This window comes from Sminthopsis crassicaudata, chromosome 3 (assembly GCF_048593235.1).
Source record: "Sminthopsis crassicaudata isolate SCR6 chromosome 3, ASM4859323v1, whole genome shotgun sequence".
NCBI lineage: Eukaryota > Metazoa > Chordata > Mammalia > Dasyuromorphia > Dasyuridae > Sminthopsis > Sminthopsis crassicaudata.
The window spans coordinates 573277257-573304080 of record NC_133619.1 but is presented as its reverse complement, the minus strand read 5'-3'; the positions used below and the strand labels follow the sequence as shown (position 1 = coordinate 573304080).

The following is a 26824-nucleotide window of genomic DNA, read 5'->3' as shown; positions in this document are numbered from 1 at the left end:
GTTAAAAATATGAATTTAAAAGAATATGAATTTATAAAATACTTGAATTTATCCAAAATTACATGCATAGGTATTTAATTTCTAATAATCAGGGATAGCAGCAGAAACTTAAATATGGTAAAAGATTTTATCAACAATAAATACAAAGAATTTTTTTTAGTGCAAAGAGTGCAGAAGGATTTCTCAAACAAAGATAATAAAAGGCATCCTAATTTGTACAGAATCAGGCCCAGCTCTACGCAATGGATACAGTTAATCTCTACTACACAATACAACCATTAGGATGAAATGCCTGTTGCAAATCACATCTATTAAAATGTGCTTAATTGGGACTGTTCATTCTTCTCTTGGCAGTTCATGTGTTCAGGAAAATCTGCAAAGAGAAAAAAAGCCCTAAAATTTACTTTAAACAAAACCTCAGACAATGAGACAAAAGACAATTAGCTCACTCTTGTAAAGAGCCTTCTATCACCTCACAAGCACTCGCCGAATGCCCACTCAACAAACGCTCTTAAGTCTGTAAGAAGTATCCCAGAGATGGAAAGTGCCAATCGCATCCAAAGAGAGAACTATGGAGACTGAATGTGGATCAAAGCATAGTGCTTTCAACTTTTTGTTTGTTTTTTTCCCTTTTGGTCTAATTTTTCTTGCACACAACATTTGTCATGTTGTGGACATTTGGAATTATGACAAATATGGAAATGTTTAAAAGGCTTGAACATGTTTTACAAAAATAAATGTTGAAAACATTCTTCACATGTAATTTGGGAAAATAAAATACTATTGGAAAAGAAAAAAGCTATAGACAGTGGATAAGGAATATTTGATCACAAGGAACGTGTATCCAGCCATGGAGTAAAGCCCTGACAGCATCAGAAAGAGAGAACTGCAAAAAGTATCTCGGAACAGGACAAAGGGTTTGGCCTGTATCCCAGAAGTAATCAGAAGGTGGGCCTGGGACTGCTGTAGTGGAGGCAAAAGCCAGGGGAAGTGTGAGTGGGGGGAGTGTCTTGAGCCTGGCCAGGGACTTTTTTCCTCATTCAAGTGTGAGAAGAAAGAAGGGGCACTTGGCGTTGTCCAAGGCCTCTGAAAAATCCCCCCCTTTGTAAATCCATGGCCTTCCTACTCTCCCCCTCACTGCCCAACACCCTGACAGGGCAGCACAGCAGAGTCTGGGACACAGCCAGCAAGTGGGACGTTGGCTACAGGGAAAATTGCTTACCTAGAGGGGAGCGTGGAATTGGGTGTGTGTTGCTATTGCCTGTTGAAGCTTCTCCTCTTTGGCTCTGCGACAATGGCAAATCTAGAGGGAACAGGGAGCAGGCCCCGGATGTCTCTGCAGTCCCAACTCCTGACATCTCAAAGCCTCCCCAAGACCACAGCCCTCCCTCCTTGAAGCTGGAGAAGCTCCTAATGGGCCCCAAGCCCTGTGTGGGACCATCACCCCTCCTCCTCCAACTAGCAGGACACACAAACCCTTCTGAGCTTCAAAGAGTCAGGAGGAGGTGGGGTGCCATGCCAGGATGACACCCTGCTCAGGGCCTATTCCTCACCAGCAGTCCACACCGTCTCAGGAGCCACACCATCTCGGGAGCGTTCAAAGATGTCATAGCACATCCATACCCAACTTCCATGCCATCCCACCAGGGATGAGAGGGTGGGGAGGGGTGCCGGTGAGGGACCGGGCTTCTCTCCTAACCCCCAGTCTTGCCACCCTTAGATCCCTGGGTATCTGCCCAACAAGGACGGTCGGTGCCACCCTAGGACGTACAGTTCTCTTTTCCATGAAGCTACTGAGGAAATCATCTATTTCCATCTTGCCCTCTAGGAAGTCCTCAGCGAGGGTGTCCGACTCCTCCTCGGCCTCGTGGGCAGCCACCTTCAGCCTGGCCTGGAGGGCGCTGGCACTGCAGCTCTGAAAGAGAAGAGCATGGGGCCTCAGGCCCAGGCTGCGAGAGGCTACAGGGTGGGAATCACATGGCCGTTAGGGGCTGCAGTGATCACTGGTAATGCTACTAGGATGTTTCCTCAAAGAGGAATACAACAGAAGCCGTGTCTCACTTTGCGGGTACCGAGGATACAACGCAGCATTGGCTTCATGAGAACTGCAGACATACAGATATGAGCAGATAATCACATCTGCCAAAGCGAGTTCTGTGTGCCAAAAAATCCATCCTTGCATCGTACAGGCACAGACAAAGCTCTGGCCTTCCCTTGCCCAGGTCATGCTTCCCCCCTTTCCTGGCTAATCACCCCATATCACCATCAACATAACTCTTTCCAACGGAGAGGGCAAGGAGACCATGTCCCTCCCTCCCTTCCTTTTCCCTCCTCCCCCAAGTCTGGTCATTTCTATCTCTACCCCAGTGGTCACCCAGATGTTTCCCAAGTGGATCCCCTAACTTCTACAGCCTCTTACTCCCATCCCGCCTGCTCTAAGAGTAACCTTTCTGCAGTGTCTCCCACTAGGTCATTCCTTGCATCCCAGGAACTTTAGCCCCACAAAGCCCAGACTTTCTTTCCCTGGCACTTGTTAGTCCCAACCCAGTTTTCAAAATTCACTTCCCTCTACATAGCATCCACTCCATCCAGACCAGACCACGGGCAGTCCTTCCTTGCCTCCTTGCCTTTGCTATGCTCAGTCTTTCCTCACTGCTCACTCATCATCATTTAGCACCTAATACAAAGGTTTTGGGGCTAATATAGGGGATACCATTCAATAAGAAGAGCTGTCCATCATCTGCTGGGGAAACATGGATACAGCAGACTATAAAAAGTTAAGACGTAAAATAATCTAGAAGACGGAATAATCTTCTAAAACCTACTTCTACTAAATTCAGCACCCACCCCCTTAGTGAGAAACCAAGTGTAAAGCGGGGGTCCAAAGGACCCAGGGGAAGCTGGGCATGGCCTTCACCTTGGAGGACTGGAAGAGAAGGAAGGGTGCAGCAACAGCCCGCAGGCTACGGACCCACTCCTTCTCAATGACCGCAGAGCCTTACTGTGGAGACCAGGTCCTCAGATTCCTCTTAAGACTGCTAGAGTCAAAGAGTAAGAGATGAGCCTCCTGCCTCTCCCATGAGACACGAGATGAGAGACACATAGAAGCCCCTCAGCCATTTTGTAGACGGCCCCCTAATCACCCTTAGCACTCCTACACCACAGGCCCGCTGTTTTGTCTGTAGCTCCCCTCCTGAAGGCCCTTTCAAAAGGCCTACATAGAGAAAGCCAAGCTGTGATGCAACCCTCCTTCATTCAGCTGTATGAACTTCTGGCACAAAGGCCACTCTAATTTTAACAAGGACCCATCCCAGAACCCGTTCAATCCCTCCAACAGAGGACAGGCCTATCCCTCCTCATCTATAAAACAGGAGGCTGAAGAGGAGGCCACAGGGATCTCATCAAACTCCCTCTGTGCTTCCTCGAGGGGGGGTCCAGAAGAAAACTCTGAGATGGCCTCTGAAGATGGCAATGCCATGGCTGCAAAGAGGATGTGAGAAGGGAGGACTCTACAGGCTAGACTGGAAGGCTTATATTACATCCTAGAGACCGAGGGGGCCTCTTGATGATCAGCAGCCAGATGTGCTGTGCGGAACAAGGGCACCCTGGAGGCACAACTTAGCAGCTCACTCTCTGTGGTAGTGGGGGAGGCAAGCGCAGACCACGAAGGGAGGCAGAGCCAAGGACAGAAGTGCCAAAGAGCTGTGTTTGCAGGGAAGGATGACAGGGTCTACCTATGTAGACCCCAGAAGTCTGGCCAGATCACCAAGGAAAGCAGACACCAGAAGAGGGACTGGAGCACAGCCTTGGTGAATGCTCACTATGTGGATGATGGCTAACAAGGTCCCATCAGGCAGCAAGAGGAGAACAAAAAGCATCCCCAAATCCAAACAGAGCAAAAGTGTTCAAGCTAACAATCAATAAAAGACTCAATTGAACCTTACAATTGGATGGGACACGTATATGGCCAAATCCAAGCACACAATGCAGATACAAGCTAACCTGGTAGGAAGGCACTACAGGCTGGGGGTGGGATGTGGTGGGTGGGAGGAGGCAAAGGCCTATGTAGAGGAGAGCTTTTGAGCTAAGGGGTTGCTGAGGCTTGTTGGGTCTACTTTATCCAGAGGAAGCAGGGCACCTTTGCTCTCTTGGGTCCCTCCCAAATCTAAAGCCAGAACCCCACAGCAGCCTTTTGCTCACTACACTTCAGGGTTCCCGTTGGCAGTTTCAGTACTGAAGAGTTTAGTATCAGGCTGTTCCATATCATAGAGCTGCTGCAATAAGCCTTGTAGCCAGCCAACAGGTCAGACAGACTCTCCAGCAAAGGCACCCTGAAACTTTGCCTCCTAAGAAGCACAGCGGAGCTGTCAGTGCCAGGCTAAAGAAATCCTTTCTGTTGATAAGGAAGGCCAGAATGGGACCAAAGGTCCTGAAGTTAGTCAATTTAACCAAAAAGTAACACAAAAATATAGAGATAGCCATACCTCGCTAAGCTCGTGCTGCCTTTGCATCTTCTTTTCAAAGCCCGATTTCATCTGAGTGAGCAGTTCATACTAAAGAAGAGCAAAAAAACAAAAACAAAAACAAAGCAAAACAAAACAAAAAAAAGTGTGTTGGGCTTTTTCTGGTCCTCTCATTATTTCTTTCTTCATGAGGGGGGAAAAAAAATGCACTGACCTTCTCTAGGACTGTCTGCCTTTTGGCTTCCAGGCTGGGCTCTAAAAGAAGATTTTTTCCTGCAAAATTAAGCCAATGTTTAGCCAGTATCAAACACACTTCTCAGGAAGCTAGCTGAGTGCAGGTAGAGGCCAGACTTACGGGCAAGATCTTCGATGCTCTTTATCAAGTCGTCCTTGTCAGTAATGACCTGCTTCAGCTGGGGCAGAGTTGAGAACTGCTCTAAGAATGCTTCTTCGTGTTCATTCATATCTGTTAACTGTGACAGGCTGGGAGCACACAGGGAAAACCAACACTGGGTAAGTGAATCAGCCTCTCCTCCCTTCCCTCCTCTCCTAGCAGCTGCCTCAGGCAGTGGTTCCCATCTCTCAGATCACTCCCAGGTCTGCTCTCATCTCTCACTCTCTCCCCTGCTCTCTGAATTTCCATGCCATTGCTCTCTTGGACCATTCCTCTCCACTCTTATCCACCTCTTATCTCCCTCCCCCAAAGCTCTAGGTACACCTATCTCTCTCATTTTGTTCTTTTCAGGTGCCATATTTAATCATCTTTCTTTAATTCTCCTTCCTTCTCCCCTCAGCAGACTCTGGTGCTGCTGACCATATTTGCCCCTTCACATTTTCTTCTGTGGGTCTTCAAGGCATTTCTCCTATCTCTTTTTGCTCAACCACAGGACTCCCTCAAAGCTCTGCCTGGAGCTGCTTTCTCTCTTTTACTGTGTTCTTATCAGGAACCATGGATTCCATCCATCTCTATGGAGCTAATTTTTAGACAGCCACAGTTGGCTCCAGTCTCTCCTAAACGCTAGCCCCACATCACCAAATGCCTCCTGAAGTCCTATAGCCATCTCAGACTCAACATGTCCCAAAGAGGCCCCATTACAGGTTTTCAGCTAAGGCCAGGGGGAAGGGAGCCACGGGAGATTTGCTGCTGTAGTTGTTCAGTCGTGACTTCCTTTGGGGTTTCCTTGGCAAAGGTGCTGGAGGTCTGCCATTTTCTTCTCCAGCTTATTTTACAGATGAGGAAACTGAGGCAAACAGGATTATGTGATTTGCCCAGGATCCCATAGCCACTAAGTATGTGAACCTGGATTGGAATTCATTAAGTTTTCCTGACCCCAGGCCCAGCAGTCTGTTTCCACATCACTTATCTACCCCTGGAGGAGGGATAAAAGAAAGTCAGACACTGGAGCCTGAAACAGTGAGTAGAGAAGAAAGGGCAGGTAGTACTGCCCAACATTAGTGTGGGCCCGGGGAGGTACCAGTCAGAATAGTCCCAGCTTTAGTCACTCAGCCAGCATGAGGTAGAAGTGAAGACAACAAATAGTGGGAGTGTCCTAGGCAGAGCACTGGCTGGGGACAGAGTAAGGATGGCAGAGTATCACTGATTCATGAAAGAGTCAAAATGGGGGAAAGGAGAGAGTGGCTAGTGCAAGGGAGAGGACTGAGGCGCGACAATGTGGGTGAAAACTGTGTTATATATTAAACAAAGGCAGAGGAGAGGCAAAAGGCCAAGAGAACAGTCACATAAGAGGATTTCTGAATTCTTGAACATGAAAGTGGTGCCTTTGTGGAGGCAAAAAAACCAAAGGGATGGCTGTCTTTGTGCGGGGCTGAGATAGTGAAGAAAACTCCGGGAGCTAAGTAAGTCGTTAGTACTTCAGTCAAGTCCCCAACTCACTGAAGAAGAAAGGACAGTTCCCAGGATTCTGAGAGCATGAATCTCTAAGAAAGGATGGGGGAGAGCTTACTGAGCTATGAGACAGGAGAACCTGGAAGTAAGGAAGGGCAACAAAGAGCATTTCAACTCCCTGACTCAACAATGAGTAGAAGAGAGAGGGACAAGGTGTCAGTAATTAGGAAGTAGAGGAAGGGGGGGGGGGGGGGAGGAGGAGTGAGTCAGATTTCAGTAAAAGCTATAGGATGAATTGATAAATGGTGAAAGGAAATGAATAGCTAATTTTCAGATGATGAAATTGAAACTATTTCCAAATGAGTGTTCCAAGTCACTATTGATCAGAGAAATGCAAATTAAGACAACTCTTGAGATACCACTACACACCTGTCAGATTGGCTAAGATGACAGGAAAAAATGATGAATGTTGGAGGGGCTGTGGGAAAACTGGGACACTGATGCATTGTTGGTGGAGTTGTGAAAGAATCCAGCCATTCTGGAGAGCAATCTGGAACTATCCCCTAAAAGTTATCAAACTGTGCATAAGCTTTGATCCAGCAGTGTTATTACTGGGCTTATATCCCAAAGAGATACTAAAGAAGGGAAAGGGACCTGTATGTGCCAAAATGTTTATGGTAGCCCTTTTTGTAGGGGCTAGAAACTGGAAAATGAATGGATGTCCATCAATTGGAGAATGGTTGGGTAAATTGTGGTACATGAATGTTATGGAATATTTTTGTTCTGTAAGAAATGACCAGCAGGAGGAATACAGAGAAGCTTGGAGAGACTTACATCAACTGATGCTGAGTGAAATGAGTAGAACCAGAAGATCACTATACACTTGAACAACAATGCTGTATGAGGATGTATTCTGATGGAAGTGAATATCTTCAAAGACAAGATCTAATTCAGTTCCAATTGATCAATGATGGACAGAATCAGCTACACCCAGAGAAGGAACACGGGAAATGAGTGTAAACTGTGTGCATGTTTTTCTTCCCAGGTTATTTTTACCTTCTAAATCCAGTTCTTACTGTGCAATCAGAAATTCGGTCCTGCACACATATATATTGCATCTAGGATATACTATAATACATTTAACATATATGGGGACTGCCTGCCATCTAGAGGAGGGAGTTGAGGGAAGGAGGGGAAAATTCGGAACAGAAGTGAGTGCAAGGGATAATGTTGTAAAAAATTACCCATGCATATGTACTGTCAAAAAAAGTTATAATTATAAAATAAAAATAAAGTAAAATTTTAAATTAAAAAAACAAACAAACAAAAAACTATAGAATGGAAGGAATGGTAGAGATAAAAAATGTTCATCATTGGATATGAGAAAGTACCATGTAGAGGTCATAAATTAATAGAAATGTAAGTACTAAATTGCATAGTTTCTAAGAATTTAAAAAGAAAAATTAAACAAAAAGAGCACTATCTAACCAAAAAAAGGAAGGAAAACAAACAAGAAAGAAAGAGTGTAGGACCTGAAAAGAACTTTAGAAAAGGTACCTATAATAGATCTCTGACATTTAATTGAGGGGGAAAAAAAAAGAAAAAAAAAAGAATTACCTATTTCTCGGCAGTGCATGGTACTTTTATAGAAACAGGTTCTTTCTTAGGGTATAGGAGCCTCACAAATACAGAAAAACAAAATTAAATGAATCCTTTTTACTGACTACAATTCAAGAAAATTTATATTTAGCACAGAGCAATTATACAGAAACAAAAAGCCAACCAGAAAACCAAAATAAAAATTCTGTAAGTCACAAAAATCAAAAGCTTAAAAAAAATTTATATATATAATATTTACACACACAGAAGATTTTTTGGGGGGTGGGGGTAGATAGAGGGGAGAATAGATAAGAGAACACAGAACACTTTACATTATCAGACTTATGAACAGGACAATTCAATGAATAAAGAACAGTATGAGATCTAAAACAGATCATTCAGATTACATGAAAATGTTTTTGTACAAATAAAATCAATATGGCCAAGATCAGAAAAGCAGAAAAATTGGGAAATTTTTTTTAAGACTCTCTCTGATGAAGAGATCTCATCTCAAGTATATATAGCCAAAGAATATGAACTAGTAGCTTTTCAATGAATTAATCAAAATGATAGCTGAAAAAACTCTCTAAATCATTACTGATCAGAGAAATGCAAAAAACAACTTTGAAATATCTTTTCGCATCTATTATATTGGCTAAAATAATAAATGGGGAAAACAAATGTTGAAGGGGAGGCAAAAAAATTGGGACATTAATACACTACTGGTGGAACTTTAAACTAAACCAACCTTTTTGGAGAGCAATCTGGAATCACGCCCAGAGAGTTATAAAACAGACTATACCCTTTGACCCAGCAATTCCCAAGGTGATCAGGAAGAAAGGGGGAAAAAAAAATTGCAGGTTCTAAAATATTTATAGCATCTCTCTTTGTGGTAGCAAAAAACTGGAAATTGAGGAGATGCCCATTGATTGGGGAATGTCTAAACAAGCTGTGATATATGATCAAGATAGAATACTACTACCCTGTAAGAAACGAGCCGAATGCGGAATTATGTTTAATATGATTGTACATGTATAATCTATATCATACTCCTTCCTGTCTTGGAGAGAAAAAAAAATTTGAAATTCAAAAAGTAAATGGTGAAAACTATCTTAACATGAATTGGAAAAAAAAAAAAAAACATTGAGTGAGGGGAGAGAAAAAACAAATGATGAGCTGATTAATTTTATTAACATGAACTAATATAAAATAATAAAAAATAAAGTGAGGAAAAGCAAGGATATGTTGTATACAGTAACAGCAATATTCTTCAAAGAATAATTGCAAATAACTTAAGTTTTTCTGGGCACTATATTCAAATCAAATATAAAAGGCCTATTAAGGAAGATATCATCCAACTCTAGAGAAAAAAATTATAAAAACAAAAGTATGTATATAAATCTGCATCAAAGAGTGGTCTTTTTTAATGTATGGTGGATAGGTAAAAGAGGGAGGGAGGAAAAAGTTATAAAATAGCCAAATCAGAAAAATAAAAAATTTAACCCAATTAGAGAAAAAGAAATTTAAGAAGCCATAAATTAACTATCAGAGAACCTCCCCACCTCCTCCCCAATCAGATGGTTTTACTGGCAAATTATAGCAAACCAAGGAAAATTAATTCTATTATTAAATAAACTGTTTGCAAAACTCAGAAAAATAATACTAACAAATTCCTTTTGTGATGGTCTTATTTCCTAAATAATATTGAGACCAAAAAGAAAACCACTAGGATGGATTTTATTCCAGAATGGCTCAAAATTAGCCAAATTGTAAATAATAAAAGAATCCTTTTATTAAGAGATAAAGAAAAGGGTTCTGATGAAAAACATAAACACTGTAAACAAACATTAGTTATGCTGGCAACAGCAATATCGGAACACTGGATATGATTCTAGATCTGGAGTCACAAAGACCCAAGTTCCAATCTGCCCTCAGATTATATGTATACTAGTTGTATGACCTTAGACAAATCACATAAGCACTACAAGCCTCACTTTTCTCATCTGTAAAATAGAAAGGAATCTACTGACAAACACAAACAGGACTCTACATACAAGTTTATGTAAATAATTGTAAATAGCATAATCTTTTAACTGGCCCAAGCCAATGATAAAAATAACAACAACACTAAATTAACTCCCATATTCAGTGCTATACCAATCAAACTACCAAAGGATTAATTTAAACAGAGGGAAAACAGTAACAAAATCAGCTGGAGGAACAATTCAGAATCTTAAGATAAATAATTTTTAAAAGTGGAAAGAAAGGGGGCACAACAGGACTACATTTCAAGCCATATTTCAAAGCTGTAATTATATCTAAGTTCAACAATATTGCTTAAAAACACGGTCACTAGAGAACAGATTAGATACTACAGCAATTAACAAATATAGAAGCAGAATGTTCAATAAATCCAAAGACCCCAACCCTTGGGGAAGGTCAAACCCACAGGAAGGCCAGAAAGCCACCTGCCCTTTCCCTTCAGCACAGGATGCCTAGCTGTGGCAGTTGCTGTCTGCTTGGCTTCCCTGCCTCAGAACTGCCCCAACTCAGACAGCACTCTCCCGGCTGCCAAGTCTGCCTGTATCACCCTCCAGTCCAAACACCAGCAGCTTCTGTTACCTCTAGATCAAGAAGGTCTGCTGCCTTCAGTTTTCATGCACATCCATGAATGCTACGATCCAGTGACAATGGACTTGCGGCTCCTCACACAAGAGTACCTGTCCCCAGCTCTGACTGTTCCCCTTTTACCTCTACCTCCTCTTCAAATCTCAGAGAAAGCTGCAGCTTCTGCAAGTGCCTTCCTTTCTAGGGCCCCTTAATACAAGAGGGCTTTCCCTCTTGTGTAATACCCAATTTATCCCTATAGAAATCGTTCCTATTACATCAGAGCTCCTTAAAGACAGGGACTAACCCTGCCTTTCTTTGGACCCAACACACAGCATTGAGCACACAGACACTTAAAAGCACGCTGACAGTCTATACCTAATTTCTGCTAATTCATACTAAACTAACAAATAGCACCCTATAAAAAGTTACATCATAAACAAATTGGAGGAACAAGAAAACAGATCATTTAACCTTCCTGGGATCCAGTTTCTTCATTTACAAATTTGGGGAATTTGTCTAGATGGCCTGAAGTCCCTATATATGGCTAAAATCTTCTGTCCCCCAGACCAGAATGATCCTCCAGCATTTATTTCCTCCTCTTAAACCTCCCAATTCCCTTCAAGGCTATCAGTGAGATCATAACCTCCTACATAAAAAACCTGGTCTTCATACGTATTAATTATCCAAAGTAAAAAATCACTCTATATTTATTTTGTACCTGGTATCCATGTTGTGTCCCCCTAAAAAAAGTTTCTTGGGAACCTCATACCTCACAATGAATAGGCAATTTTCAGAGAAAAATCCAAGCTATCAATACTCATGAAAAAATGCTCTAAATTACTAATAAAACCACTGTGAAGTACCACCTTATACCTACCAGACTGCCAAAAATGAAAAATGACAAAAGGCTAGAGAGGATGAGGAAAAATAGGTACATTAAAGAATATTCTGAAGAACAATTTACAACTATGACATAAAAACTGCATAGCCTGTGACCCAGTCTGTACCCCAAAGTATACTACGTCGATAGTCTACTATCTATACTAAGTCTATACCCCAAAGAGATCAAAGAAAAAGGAAAAAGACCTACATGTACAAAAATATTTATAGCAGCTCTTTTGTGGTGGCAAAGAACTGAAAATTGAGAGGATGCCCAATAACTGGAAAATGGCTGAACAAGTTGTAGCACACAATTGTGATAGAATATTCTTGTGCTATGAGAAATGACCAAAGGAATGGTTTCAGAAAACCCTCTAAATACTTAAATGAAGTGATGCAAAGTAAAGTGAATATAATCAAGAAAAACTGAGGGCAGGGACTGTCTTTTTATTAAATATATCCCCAGTGCTTAGCCAGCACCTGGCATGTCACAGGCACTTAATGTTCACTGGATCATATTCTGCCATCCACTGGTTAATGCTCCCCATCCAGAGGGCTTTGTACATGTTCTATACATGTACATGCACATGCTATACATCTCTCTTGGCAGACTGTCATATCCCAGAGCATACACAAGATTGGCACACTGCTAAGCAGGGGCACTCCAAAACACAGGCACTGACTAACCGGTACTGCTTCAGTTATCTTTCAAAGCCTAGCAATCAATAATGCCTGATGCAAAGGTATGCAATGAATTATTGTGGATTAATAGTGAAAATTGGAAATGTGTCCTTTTTTTTATTCAACTCAATGTTTTAAATGGATTCCATTTAATGTCCACATTTCTACTATAAAAATAAAAACAAACTAATTCTTTACAACTTTCTACTTGTTGAGTTTTAGAAGTTATATGCCACATGATCATTCAAGAAGCAAAGTAAAAACAGCCTAGGCAAGAGCCTTTCCAAGTCAAATCGTGAGGAATGAAACCAGGTACAGACTAATAAGATCTAATAAGATAACTTCTTCAGTAACAACTTCCTTGTGCTTTAGAGACAAATTGCTTTTTTAAATTCTTAACCACCTCCTAGGGATGTTATTATCAAAATAAAAGATAGAAACTGAGCTTTATAAATGAAAGAAATTAACTCATAAGTGCTGTAATTTTTAAAATAATCAACTACAAACAGATTAAGGGAACTTTTTCTTTTTCCCCCCCAAAGTACACATTTCAGAACATTCACTTTATGATGATGTGCATTCAAGACCAAAAACATTTCAGGGTCTCCTTAATAAGAGTCATGATTATACAAAAGAGATGGGCCTAACAATCCATATAAGGAAAACTTAAATTAAAAAAAAAAAAAAAAAAAAAAAAGCCTATTGTCTAGATTAAGCTATCTACTTGACTAGCCAGTCATTAAGTCAGAAAATCAGAACACATATTTGGTTCAGGAACTGGGCAAAGAGTAGGAGGACTAGAACTGAAGAGAAGGGAAAGATTTGGAAAAACATGGCATAATCCAGCACTACCTCAAAATGAGCCTCAGTACTAAATCTCAACTTTTTGGCTACAAATGTTCTTTTGCCCAATCTTAGTCTTTAGTCTTCACTGCATTCTCTCATCAGATTCCTCCTGGGTCATCTTCCCCTTCCTTCCTACCCCCTCCTTGTAGCTCTAATCCAAGATGTTGGACTCTCTTTACTCTCCCTTGTATATTTTCTCTCAGCTGCAAGCTGAGTCATCTCTGTCCACATAGCTACAACCAGATCACCATCACCAAATGGCTTTGGATGTTTCAGACAATATCCGGGGTGGGATCCCCCGTTATCTCTGTGCCCTGCCACCACACACTAAGTTTCCCTCAAAATCTATTTCTGGGAATAGAAATCTAATCTACCATTCTTGGAAAATACCTGGTAATCAATTTCCTTCTGGGGTCACTCAATATTGCCCACCATGACACTCTCTCACCAGCAGTCCAGTTTCTGTAGTCTTCCCTTAATAGGATGCAAACTACTTGCAAGGCAAGGATTGCATTGCCTTTTAAATATGTAATTTCTGCACTTAGTATTGTGCCAGACCAACAGTAAATACTTATTCTACTCATATGCTAATTCATTAACATCGAATTTAACATAACCAAGAAATAATTGTCTCCTCCCAACCCCCCTAAATTATTTTACTTTCTTCCAGAATTTCCCATTTCTGACCAGTGAACCATCATCTTTCCAGTTACCCAGGCTTGTAACCTCAGTGTCCTCCTTAACTTCTCAATATTCCTTACTCTGTATGTTCATATGGGTGCTATCGCCCATTATTTTTAGCTTCACACCAAGCACTCTTCATCTGGACAACTGCAATGGTCTCTTCCCTCTCCCCACCCGCGGTACAGCTCCAAAATGACAGACCTTCAGCAAGAGCCCTACCAGGTCACTTCTGGGCAGTGAACTACAAATTCTTGAATGTGGCTAGTCCATCTGTGTGTAGCTTTTAATGCCCTTCACATCATCCTAGCCCCATCTCTGTGTTCTGGTGGGACCATACATGACTCCCCTTCACACATTCTTGGTGTAGCCAAACCAGGGGCTCACTGCTTTTATATCTATGACATTCCACGTGCTTTCTAGTTTCTTCCAAAGCCCAGGCCCAGTGCCAGTTCCTATAAGCCGCCTTTCTTGATTTCCCTGGTGGCTAGTGATTCCTACAATTGCCTGTCTTTATATATACCTGTATATACTAGGCCCAGGAGCTAGCACTATAAGTGTGTAAATGGTTGCATGCTGTAAAGTTGTGTCTATCAGGTTATAGTCCTGCCTCACTCATGACAGATTTGTTTTATATTAACATATGGCATGACAACTAATGAGATGTCCAAGAGTTTACCTGAGCTCTGAGAGTTCTGGAAACGTATCAGGGATATCGGGCATCTTGTAACCACATCCATTTTGGCCTGTCTGGAGAAGATTACAATGCAGCTAAATACAAGTTGGCTTAGAAAGGCTGAAGCCCCAGTGAATCCTCTCCACTCCATTCCCTTATCCTCCTCCTGACCACATATTCAAAGCTGTAACACCAATTCTAACTGAATCCCCCAGGACAAGTGTGACCAAAAGGGTCCGAGCCTTCTCAGACAGAACTTTTTTGATGGAATTGATCTTATTCTATGCCAGCCCTCAACCCACAGAACAGCAGGGCTCCACTCCACTTCCAGTTCATGGAACCCTGGAGCCCAATATGCAAGCGCGACCCTCTTCCTGAGCTGAGCATTCTGAGTGGCTTTTGGCAACAAGACAGCAATTGCCAGTCTGAGAACATCTTGGGGCCAGCACATTGTCAAGGGAAAAGTTTGGGAATTCTTCTTGTCCCCAGTGGATGAAAGAGTCAGACAAAGATACCTACCAGCATTGGGGCATCTATGGTGGGAACGGGCAATGGCAGATTGGAGAGGAAACCATAGGAGGGAGCAGCAGGTTTGGGGGTAGAATAACTTGAGGCTGGAGAAACTGTGTCAGCAACTGGGACAGAAGCCATAGGTCTGTTTGCTTCTTGTGGAGAATATGAGGGAAGAAATGGAAAACCCTGAGCAGCATAAGGAGGCATTCCTGCTGGGCCACCATATAGGCTGAAGGAAGCAAGACACAAATAGGTTAGAATTTAGGAAGAAATCAACCACACCATTCCTGAAAATTAGACACCAGCATGATGCCATCAAAGAACCAGGGCAGGCTCTCAAGAGACATTTTAATTAACATAAACAAAGCCACTTAAAACAAACGATTACAGATTACAACATAGTTTTTGTCAGAAATATGAAATGACTAAATTTCTTGATAACATGATATTCTAAATACAGACAAAATGGATTACACATTTAAACATGATTCTCATAATTTGGGAAATGATGAGCTATTGAGATAAGCTGGATTTTCAAAAAGCATAAAGTCTACCAAAACCCCGAAATTGTTAGAGAAAATAGACCTTTATTTGTACTTACTATGCAAATGGTGAACTGGGAGCCAAAACTGGAGGATTCTTCCAAAACTCATCCAAGAGACTCTGAACAATTTTTCCAAGGTCTGAGTGCATGGTAAACTGAAAACCGAGTGCAACAATATTTTAGGGTATTTATAAAATCTTTTTGAAAAATTAAGCAGGGCTTACCAGAGTTCAGCCAACCAAATCCCTGAAGTACCATAAGATCTAAGAACTCCTATTTCATTAGGGCAGAGGTCTCTCCCATGACAAAGAACATAACTTTCTAATACTGAGTTTTCCAGATTGGGATGGTCAAAAATTTGACAACTCCCCAACCCCCCACTCTGCAGCCTATAATACCAGTCTTGCCAGTCATATCCCTGCACAACAGACCTCTATGACCATTCATACTTTTAGAACAGAAGGCCTGTTCCTTCATGGCCTGGTCTTCAAGAATGCAGGGTTACCTCCACGGCCCAAAGAGGTTCTAAAGCAAGTGACAGGCACCAAAATGCAAACCCATACTTGTACTCTAGGTAGACATACAAATTGCGGGGTCCAAAGTGGCCAGTGCTGCTGACCAGAAGTAGGCAAGCCACAACTCACAGAATGTGTTTTAAAGTGGGTCTGCCAGCCAATTGGTTGGGATTCAGATATGTCATTGAAAATTGAGTGGGAATGCATCACAGAGCTCAAAAAGAACTATTCAACTATATTTCCAGTAACTCTAGGGTTCAGGAGTTAACTTTGAAGGTAGCTATACTCAGGGCACAGTTCCTTAAGTTAGCTATGCAGGAAGGTACACAAAAAATCATAATTAGGGCCCACTTGATTTCAGTCTCTCAGTCCCAGAGTGGGTGCAAGAGAGAATCATCTGCCACTATGGAACTGGCGAAAGAAAGAAAGCCCCTGCATATGAGACCTATCTGAATGTTACTGTATCAGAGCAGAGAAATGCCCAACAGAAGCCTTCCAAAGCACCAATTTCACAACTGCAACATTTCAAACATTTTTCAGGTTAATTACTACTTAGCAGGACTTCCCTATTTATTTGGATTAACCAATACTGTATACCTACGTTGTTTACTAATGGACAGGTAACGTACACTCCATGTTTGTCCATTAAATGATGTCGTATTGGAGGGTAAACACTGATCACTGGTTTTTCCTGAGGAAACTGAGGAGGAAGGAAGCTAGGGGGGGTGAACAGAAGAAAAAGACATGGTAAGTCCTACATTCAACACACACAGTCCTCCTAGAGGTAGGTAGGCAATGAAAATTCAGGGTCAGGATTGCCATGCCAGGAGTCAGGTTCAAGGGTGCAACTGGAGCCCAGAGAGATCACCCAGTTGCACCAATTTCCTTGATGAGGAAACCGAGGCCCCCCCCCCAGAGGTCAGCGGCTTGCTCAAGGTCACACATTTCCATAGCAGTGCTAGACTGTCCAGACCTAAGAGGTCCCGGTGTTTTCTGCAGCACTCATCTTCTGCTGTTTGCCAAAGCATTTTACTAATATGTTGCAATGTATCAAAAATAAACAAAACAGAAAAAGGTCAAAGTTTGGCCAAATTGATCCTATCATCAAATCTGCTCACTTGATCTTTGAGAAAGAACAGAAGGGAAAGAAAGCCTGGGCCCAAGAAGCCCTAATGAACTTTTCTTTGCAGGTACAAGTGGAGGAAAGGGCAGGGCAGACCTCAGACTCTTGTCTGTTTTACTTGGAGTAAGGTTTTGCTCCTTGTTTTGTACATTTATTTATTTGATGACTATAAAACTTATTACTAAATTTAAGAAATATGTGGTTTTATTGCCTTCAAGTGTATCCAACAATCAATCTCATCTGATTTAATAGCAAATGCTGACCAGGTGGTCTACTATAGGATGGGGGGTTCTTAAGCCCAGGGTCTAACTCTCCCTTCCCTTTAAATTTGATGTATCTCTAATTGCTATTTCTCTGGAAACCCTGAGAACTTCTTGTATGCATTTACAAACAATTCTGACAGGAGGTCCCTAGGCTACCTCCCCAGGCAATGGCTAAGGGCCCTGGCTTTAATCAGCTTTCTTGGTCCTTTACTTTTGCCTCTCTCTGTGTCCTAGGTGAGGTACAAGCCCAGCCATCTAATACTATCCAGCAAGGCCCAAATATGCAATGGCTCCTAATGCTCTTGGAGGTTGTTGGAAGGATTTTCCGGCAAGTATTTAAAAAAAAAAAAAAAAAAAAAAAATCACGTGTGCCTCTCAAAATGAGCTTTTATCTTCACTGCTGTTCCCACATACCATAGGGTAAGTAGTCTAACAACCCCCCCTCCCCTTTAGAATGAGGACACACAAACACACAAAAAAGAAGATAGCAGTATCAGCTATGGAATGGGGGCTGAACTTGATGACTTTCTCAGGACACACATCCATGTGTTGGGGAGATGAGAATCCCATTGTCCACACCTCTCATTTCTCCTCTACTTCCAGTGGCTATCCTAAAAAAAGACAATACAACTGGCCATCACTCCAGAAGTCTAAGGATGAAAATATCCATCTCCTAAGGAGGACAAATTAGGAAAAGATTTATTTTTTGACACAGCCAATGAGGGAATTTGTGTTGCTCAGCTATACATATGTGTCTCTAACTTTTCTTGCCTTCTCAATGTGGGAGAGGAAATGAATGGGAGGTAGAAGTCAGGTTTTTGTTGACTGAAAAAAAAGTTTGTTTAGAAAAAGGGTATCTCTAAGAACTATCAGCCATATCTCTTGCCCCCAGCCCACACCTCCTCTCATTTCCAATACTTCCAAGGCGATTTCTTGGCAATAGTCAATGATTCCCCAGTTCTGCTTCCTATGCCACTTTTTCTTTGTAGTTAGCTAGATTTATGATGAGTTTTGCTCTACAATCTTCCCTGCTCCCACCTTTTGAGCTGACTACATTCCTACCTTAGACTATTCTCAAACCTTACCCTCACTGACCTATTGGAATGGTTTGACACTGCTTGACACACCTTTCCTCTGGGTTCCTCCTCCTGCCACTTAGCTTCATGACAAGGCTTTCTCCTACGTCTCAACCTATTTCTATCCTTTTTTCACTGAGGAAAATGCCCCTGCCATTTCCTTCCAGGACAAACATCGTAGGGATGGATCCAGGCTGATCATTCTTTATTCCCCCTTCTTAGTTCAGTTTTTGACTATGCCCTGTGCCATCATGTCCCCATTCAGGTATCCTCTCAGTGGCTTTCATGGTATTGCCTTTCCTTATTAGAATGTAAGCTCCTTGAGAACAAGGATTGTCTTTCATTTTGCTTATATATGTATCCTTAGGGCTTAGCACTGTGCCAGCCACATGAGTACTTAACAAATGATTGCTGCCTACTCCTTTTAATCTAACTATTCCAATTCTTCTTGGCCTTCTTTCTAGTGTGAGATTGTCCTCCAAGACTCAAGCCTCTTTCCTACCCCGTTGTGACTAACAGTCAACTCCAGTCCCAAAGCCATTCTGAGCAAAAGGCCCCACAATGCCCAACTTTCTGATGGCTATTCCCATCTGCACGACTTGCCCGTAACTCTGACTCAGTATATTATAAAGAGAATCTTTCTCTTATCCCCAAGTATATGGCTACTAAGACATTTACAGTCGCTTTGTCTCCACATTGGGGTTCAGTTCTTATCCCTCTCAACCCCCATCTATTCCATCTTTCACTGCTGACCACATTCTCCTGCTGCCTGAATGACCACTCCTCAGTCTCCTTTGCTGGCTCATCTTTCACATCACAGTCTCTACCTTCGAGGCCTTCTGTTAGGTTTTCAAACCCCTTCTTAACCTGGCCCCAGCACTGTGATCCAGGCTAAGTGTCCTCCTCTCACACACAAGGCTCCATATCCCACCTTTGCACTGGCTCTCACCCATGCCTAGGATGGCTTCTCTTCTAACTCCAGGAATCCCTGTTTTTGAGGATGCAGCTAAAGTTTTCCTTAGTCTTCTGCCACTAATGCCCTCCCTCCCATACAATCTTGTATTTAAAATATAATGTATATACTTGTATTTAAATCGTATTGTATATGTACACTTGTACATGTTGCATTTCCATTTCTATGATAGATATCTGGAGAGTAGATGCAGCCAGAGAGAATGCCCACAGGTAAGAGATGGAAGATTTTGTTGGAACAGCCGGGTCATTAGTGTCATTAGATGGAAAAGTTGAGGAGTAAAAGTTAAGAAGACTGGATAGGAAGAAGGTAATTAGGTGGTGATGGGCTCTGAATACCAAACAGGGAATTTTGAATTTAACCCTGGAAATGACATTTACAAACACAATTCTGAAAGGAAGTCAGAATTTAATGAGTAAGTTTAACGAGTAAGGGGGCAACGTGATCGGACCTATGTTTTATAAAAGTCACTTTGGTGGCTGAATAGAGGATGATGGACTAGAATGGGAAGATTCCTGAGGCAGGCAGTGATGTCCCCTCTCTCCCATTCCACCCAAACCATTGCAACAATCCAGATATGAGGTGATGAGGGCCTGTACCAAGAATAACAGTGTCAGAGCACAGAAGGGAATATATCACAAGAGATGCTGTAAAGGTAAACTAGAATGGCCGTGGTAACAGCTTAGATCTGGGAAGTGAGAGAAATGAAGAATCCAAGATGATTCCTAGGTTGAATGTCCAAGGAATTGGGAGGAAAGTACAGCCTTGAACAATAATAAGGAAGGTGGTTTGGAAGGAGGTTGTTAGAGAGAAAGACAACAAATTTTGTTTTGGACATGTTGAGTTTTAGATGTCTGAGAATGCCTGAAAGCAGTTGGATATGCTGATAGGTAGATTTGACAATAAGCAGAGATGGTTATTAAATCCATGGGAGCTGATGAGCTCACCAAATGAAGTAGTCTAAAAGGAGAAGAGGGCTCAGGACAGAAACCTAGGGTTAGCCATGATGAACAGGAATGTCCTAAAGAAATAGTAAATCCTAAAGTAAAGTCCTAAAGAAAAGTAGGAGAACCCAAAAACCTACAGAAGAGGGCAAAGAGGAGAGGTTGCTTAGCAATGTCCAAAGCTGCACAAAGAATGAGCATAAAGAAAGCACTAGGTCTCGCAATGAAATCAGCAGTAACTCAGAGAGCAGAGTCACAGAAATGACAAAGGCAGAAGACAGACCATAAAGTACTGAGGAGAGGAGGAGAGGAAATGATGAGAGGACATGTTTGATGGCCTTCTCAAGGAGCTAAAATCCCACTTACCAGGTATGTGACCATGGACAAGTAACTTCCTCTCCAGAGCCTCCATTTCCTCATCTGCCAAATGGGGTTAATACCCATAGTACCTACCTCACAAGGGTGCTATTTTTCAAATAAGCTCATAATATGTAAAACAAAACACTATGTGACCTATAAATGTCAGCAAAAGTCCCATAAGAAAAACTGATTAGCAGAAATCAACAATTAAGGGGAAAACAGTATTGCAAGCAAAATAAAATGGAAAATATAACAGATTACTTACATATTAATGTTAATTGTAAGGTTGTTTACTGTGAATGGTAATCTGTACTCCACATCTTTCTGTATTTCAGCTATGCTGTTGAAGTAAAAAGTTAAAAAAAAAAAAAAAAAAAGTATTAGAAAGGAACAAAATCTCAATAGCTTGCCATCAACCAATTCTGAAACTATGTAATTTTATTATCATCCAACTCCCTAGGTCAATCACAAGATTCAGATAAAAGACCAACCTTTAATTAAGGTGTAGGAAAAAAAATGACCAAGTCTAGTACCCAAGCTATTCCCCTTCTTTAACTACTTTTTAACCATAGCCTCATCTATGAGAGGAAAAAAAGGAAGTTGGAGCTACAGGATAGGATCTTCTTGATAAAGCTAGGACACTTTCTTTTTAGATATTTACAACCTATTTCACTTTTAACAGTATATTCCAAATTTCCTCAGGAATTAAAATTAAGCCAAGAAGCCTAGGGTTTGCATACTCCATCCTTTCTTTTTTTTTTTTTTTTTGGGGGGGGGGGAGAAAGGGTACGTGCGTGCGTGTCCTCCAATCAGGCAGACCCTTCTCCCATTCCTGATGTCTTCTTTTCCCCACAGCTAAACATCCCTGAACTGCTTGGTATCTCCTCCAGGTCATTCTGATGTTCTGGTTCCATTTTTAGCACTGCCATATATTCATTGGCTATCAGTTCTTGCTTCTCTTAAAGATCTCATTTGGTTGGGTCGTTTATTGGGCAGCCGCAATGGTCTCTTTTGACCATTCACCTTTTTCCTTCCTCAGAGAAGGCATTCTTCTGGTTTTTTAGTTTGTCTTGACTATATCCCATCCCTTTGAGTCTGACTTTCTGATAATAATTTTAGTTCAGAGGATCCTCCTGCCTACTCTCCCCTGAATACTTTGAAACTTATTCTGCCAAATCTGGGCAATAGGGAGGAGATTGAAGGAGTGTGAACAGATGACTGTCTAGGCATCCAGCTAAAGAAGAGCAGAGGGAAAGCCAGAACATTAGCCGAAGACAGAGGGCAAAAGATCTCTATTTTCTCAAGGGCATGGGTCAAAAACCTCCTTTGAGAAAATAGGAAAGAAAAGGTATGGCAAGAAAACCTTGAAGGGAGAGATTTGGCATAATCACTGTGGGACAAGAGATGGGACTGCTCTGATGCAGAGGGCAGAGATTAAAAAATATCAATCTGGGGGCGGCTAGGTGGCACAGTGGATAGAGTACCAGCCTTGAATTCAGGAGGACCTGAGTTCAAATTTGGTCTCAGACACTTAACACTTCCTAGCTGTGTGACCCTGGGCAAGTCACTTAACCTCAGCCTCAGGGAAAAAAAAAAAGAAAAATGTCAATCTGTAAATAGGGAACCCAGGTACTTTTTACAGCAATTATTAGTTTCTATTTGGGAGACCTTCGGTCACGCTTATCTATATTTGGCTACTGGAGGTAAAGTGAGGCAGGTAACCTTGTACAGCCATCCCTTACTCCCTTACTTAAATTCAATTCCCTTACATGTCACAGTATTATCTCCTTGATGTCATGGTCTTCTTCAGGAACGAAGGACAAAGAACAATCCAATCTCTGTGAGTAGAACTGCCCTGCTGAGGACCCAACTGGAACTGGTCAGTTGGATAACTTGTTCCTTCCATTTTTCCTCCTCCTGTCCATATAAGTGTCTTTATCTGTAGTTGCTTTAAAATTTTTTTTTTTGTGATAGTTGAACTCTCCCAAAATATTCTGAGGTTTATGACTAGATTTCCTTCTTAAAGACCAAGCCTTAAACCAAAACCAGTCAGACTCTCATAGACTGGCCAACAATAGACCCCAGCCAAACCCCAAGTAGTCATTGAGTCCTGAATGACTCAGAGTGAATGTAGATAGCAAACATTTCTGTTTTGGTCAGAAGTTCTGAGGGTCTTTCCCTCACAGATTTACTTAGTTTAAAAAAAAAAAAAAATCTAAGAGAAAGACCCATCCTAAGCCTCAATAGCTACCTAGCCCAAATCAGTGAATGGGTATGGAGACCAGTTTAAAGACTAGCTTAAAAAGGCCAGTCTCTCAGTATCCAGGACCATTTCTGATCATCCTGATCTACCTCTGGCACAGGACTCAGGTGGCTCAGGAAAAGAAATTGAGGTCCTAGTTCCCTCACTTAAATTTAATTCACTTACAAGTCACAGCATTACATCCCTGATGACAACTAACCAACAACAACATTCTATTTATTTTGCTGTTTCTGAGTTCTGATAGGAGAGCCTTCAAGTAAGGATCATTTTACTTTCCTCAGTTTCCTAGGTGTTAGTACAGTAGGAGAGGAGTACAAGGAAGATAATTTCTAACCAGATGTAATTCAACCATATAAAACCACTAATCTCAAACCACTTACGTGAAGTAACATAGTATTTAAAACCAACTTCCCCTCCATTCTCTCAAATCTCATCCCCTCCCACAGCTCACTGATGACACAGAGCTGCAAAGCCTCCAGACTCCTTTGTGCTCCAATTCTCCATGGCCAACCGCCTTCTGGACATGACAGGTGTCTCCCACTCTACATGCTTACTCTCAGTGCCTTACTGCGAACTGGGAGTTTTCTGTCAAGGGAATACCAGGCACTCAGGGTGACAAGCTCCATACTATCCTCTATTTCCCACTGCCTAAATCTGCTGCCACGTCTTGTCTCCATTTTATTGTGTCCTTAGGAAAAGCCCCCTTTCCCTAAGTCACAGCACAACCCTAGTTCAACCTTTGTCTTGCTTTGTCTTCCCTGTTGAGGGTCCTTGAAGTCAGGCTCTATGTTCTCTTACATTTGCACTCCTAGCATTTGGCATATATACCGAGTGCTTAACAAATGCTAGTTCCCTCCCTCAACCTTCCTTCCCTTTAGTGTCACATCATTCTACTTGGCAATCTCTCAGCAGCCAAAATAATGGTCTGATCCTGCCCAATCATTTCAAATGGATACTTATTGCCTCCAGTATAAGATTAAAAAAACAAACAAAAAAAAACCTTTGAGGTGGAGAAGGAAAAATTTCAGGCTCCTCACAAGCCAGCCTCCCGCAGTGGCAGCTCAGAAAATGCCTGAGGCACTGATAAGGCAGAAGTTACACCAGACAATTTTTTTTTTTTAAGTGAACATACCAAAAAGCAAAAGACACTGAAAGACTATGTGTATTTCAAGGTGGCCAGGTGGCGCAGTGGATAGAGCACCAGCCCTGAATTCAGGAGGACCCCAGTTCAAATCTGGTCTCAGACACGGAACACTTCCTAGCTGTGTGACCCTGGGCAAGTCACTTAACCCCAGCCTCAGGGAAAAAAAAAGACAACTATTTTAACGGTGTAACTACTCCTTAAAACATTTCCAAAATTTTCCTCTTGCCTTCCAGGCCAGCTGATACATTCCCCACCCCCCCAAAAAATCAAAAAGTGCCAAATATGATCCACAGACCATCCTTAAGCTCAAGGAAATTATAATTAGGGAGGCATGTTTCCATGTGTACATATACATACATCAAATGAATTCAAGTTTGTTTTGGAAGGAAAGATAAGTGGGGGGGGGGGGGTGGAGAAGAAATCAAACAAATTTTGAAAAAAATCAGAGATTCCACAATGCAGAAGGAGAGCATTACAGATAGAGCCCAGAGACTGGGGATGCGTGGAGGATTCCGCGTGAGAGACCACGGGGTCAGTAAGGTCGGACACCAACAACTGAGGAGAGTAGCCCCTAAGAAGACTGCAAGGGGAGGAAAAAGCCAAGATGAGAAAAACTCCCAAAGTCAGAGTCCACTTAGTGCTGGAGCAAACTAACGAAGGGGTGGCGAGGGCAGCTTGGGCTTCAGGGACGTCTCTTTATGGTTCTGTAGAGAAGGGAGACAAGGGGATCAAAGTGTGGCAGTTGTGGTCGCTCCAGGGAGGAGCTATGAGTGTCTCAGTGAAGTGGTGGCTACGTGTACCTACAAAGAAGGGGCAGAAGGTGGAAATGCTGCGGTGACAGGAATGGTGGGTTGTCTACAAGGAAGAGAAATCAGGGACTCCACCCCAGGCTGCAGGGCCGTGGTACTCTAAAAAAAGTTCCGGAAGTTCAGGAGAGGGGTGGCTGTGGGGGGGAAGTTTTGGAAGAGCGGGACTTGGAAAGCCAAGTGTAGGAGCTGTCCAACAGGGGCCTGGGGCCTGGAGCTAAGGAAAGCCATCAGCATCACCTGTGGGAGCTGAGAGATCACTGGGAGGGAAGAGGTCTAGACTCGGCCACGCCCCTGGGAGAGACAAGACGCCGAGAGGAATGGGACAGGCAGGCAAAGAAGGTGGGAAAGAGTCATCCCCACGCGGAGAGCGAGCGATTAATAGGAGCAGGCGCCCGTCGCACGGAGAAGAGGCGGAGCACCAGAGGGCGGCTGCGGTCCGAGAGACCGCTGGGGGGAGGAGCCGACAGCTTGTGGGGGTGGCCGGCCCAGGAGGCACCAGAACTAGGTAGGCCAGGAGACCGGCGTGGGCGCCGGAGCTGCTCGGAGAAAAAGCAGCCATCTCTTCCCTGGAGAGCAAAGGACGGAAGCTTGGCTTGGGAGCCGCATCTTGTTCCGGATACATAACCGGGTTTTTTTTCTCTTGACCAGACTTCTCCCCAAATGGCCAGAGAGGTGGCTCCAAAGCACGAAACTTTAGGGAGGATGCAAGAGAAGAAGCCAGAGATCTTACAGCTGAGTCACAGCGAGGTCCAGGGTGGGCAATCCTGCCTCACACCCGGCCGCCTCCGGCGGCCTCAGACCTCCCTCCCCCACAGACGGGAGCGGGACTCGGGATTCCGGAGGCCCCAGTCTGACTCGCGCCCGCGCGGCCGCTTCCCTCTCTGTAAATCGCGGAAGCAGCAGCAGTCTTTCCCGTGGATTGAGAGATCGGCGGTGGGGACCGTTCTCGTTCCCCACTGTCACTAACCGAGAAGCAGCTTAACGCTGAGAGAATTTTATCAAGAGAAAAGATGCAAAAAAGCGAGGGTCTCTGGCTCCCAGGCTTCTTTATATAGAGAAAACCCCGGGCTTTCACAAACCGAAGCGCCAGTGTGAGAAGTTCGGGCCGGCCCTGCGGAGGGGGACCCCAGAGACTCTCTCCCCCACAGGTCCAAACGCTAAGCCTGAGGCTGAGCCGAAAACACAAACTGATCCAGGCCTCTGGGAGCGGGACCCAGTGCCTCCCATTTCACAGAGGGGGAAACTAAGGCAGGTGCAGGAAGGCCGGTCCCTGGTGCTCACTCTCCCCTCCAGGATCTCAGCCCGGAGCTACCACCACCCAACCTCACTCGCCACGAGAAAACTGAGGCGCAGCTCCTCCCCCATCCCAGCCCTCGGGGGTCCTCCGCCACGGAAGGTCACACAGTACACTGGAGACCCCTATGGAGCCCTGGGGGAGCTCGGTGGGAGGCCACACACGATCCCGGCGGGGCAGAAAAGCCTCGGGAGGAGAAAGGGACGGAAGGGGGCTCCAAAGGGGCGCCCCGCAGGCCCGCCCCAGCCCCAGGACTCCCCCGAACCTCGCTCTGATCTTCCCACGGGGGTCCCCGCCCTCGCCCGTCTCCGCCTGATGCCCTCCGTCCACATGCCGGGTCTCACCTGGCGTGCGCGGCGCGTAGAGAATCGATGAGCCGCTGCTTCTGCTGCTGGAGACTGGTGAGACCCCCCGCTCCGCCCCCGCCGCCCCCCGCGCCTCCGCCTCCGGCCGCGGGCGACGCGCCGCTCTTGCTCAGCGGGAAGAGCCAGCTCATGCCTGGGCCGAGGCCCCGCGAGCTCGGGCGGGCGGCTGCCGGGGCCGCCGGGGCATGTCAGGCCACGGGGCTCGCTAGCTCTCGAGAGGCCCGTCGGCCCCTAGATCAGTCCGGGAGGGGGCCGCCGCTACACTCAGCCGCCTTTCGCGCCTGCGCCGCAGCACTTCCAACTTTCTGCGCCTGTGCCCCGCAGCTCGGTCGAGGAAGCGCCGCCTGCGCCTGCGCC

General features: G+C 43.7%; 1 protein-coding gene across 1 annotated transcript; it reads right to left on the bottom strand.

The window, feature by feature from the left end:
• Nucleotides 1–10: 10 nt before the first annotated feature.
• VPS37A (VPS37A subunit of ESCRT-I) lies at nucleotides 11–26771 on the bottom strand. Its single transcript, XM_074304827.1, has 12 exons — nucleotides 26447–26771; nucleotides 20858–20932; nucleotides 16455–16569; nucleotides 15396–15493; nucleotides 14801–15023; nucleotides 14285–14355; nucleotides 4819–4946; nucleotides 4678–4736; nucleotides 4485–4553; nucleotides 1772–1915; nucleotides 1223–1303; nucleotides 11–373 (listed from the first exon to the last, which is right to left on the bottom strand). Exons 1-11 carry the CDS (start codon nucleotides 26596–26598, stop codon nucleotides 1223–1225), a joined length of 1215 nt encoding a protein of 404 aa, XP_074160928.1. The 5' UTR covers nucleotides 26599–26771; the 3' UTR covers nucleotides 11–373.
• Between the last annotated feature and the right edge of the window lie 53 nt (nucleotides 26772–26824).

What these genes read in the sequence shown, in the direction of transcription:
- VPS37A (XM_074304827.1), bottom strand. Translation starts at nt 26,598, where the DNA reads ATGAGCTGGCTCTTCCCGCTGAGCAAGAGCGGCGCGTCGCCCGCGGCC. An exon ending in CTACGCGCCGCGCACGCCAG is followed by an intron (nt 20,933 to 26,446) that starts GTGAGACCCGGC and finishes TTACTTCAACAG; the next exon opens with CATAGCTGAAATACAGAAAG. An exon ending in CTTACAATTAACATTAATAT is followed by an intron (nt 16,570 to 20,857) that starts GTAAGTAATCTG and finishes CACCCCCCCTAG; the next exon opens with CTTCCTTCCTCCTCAGTTTC.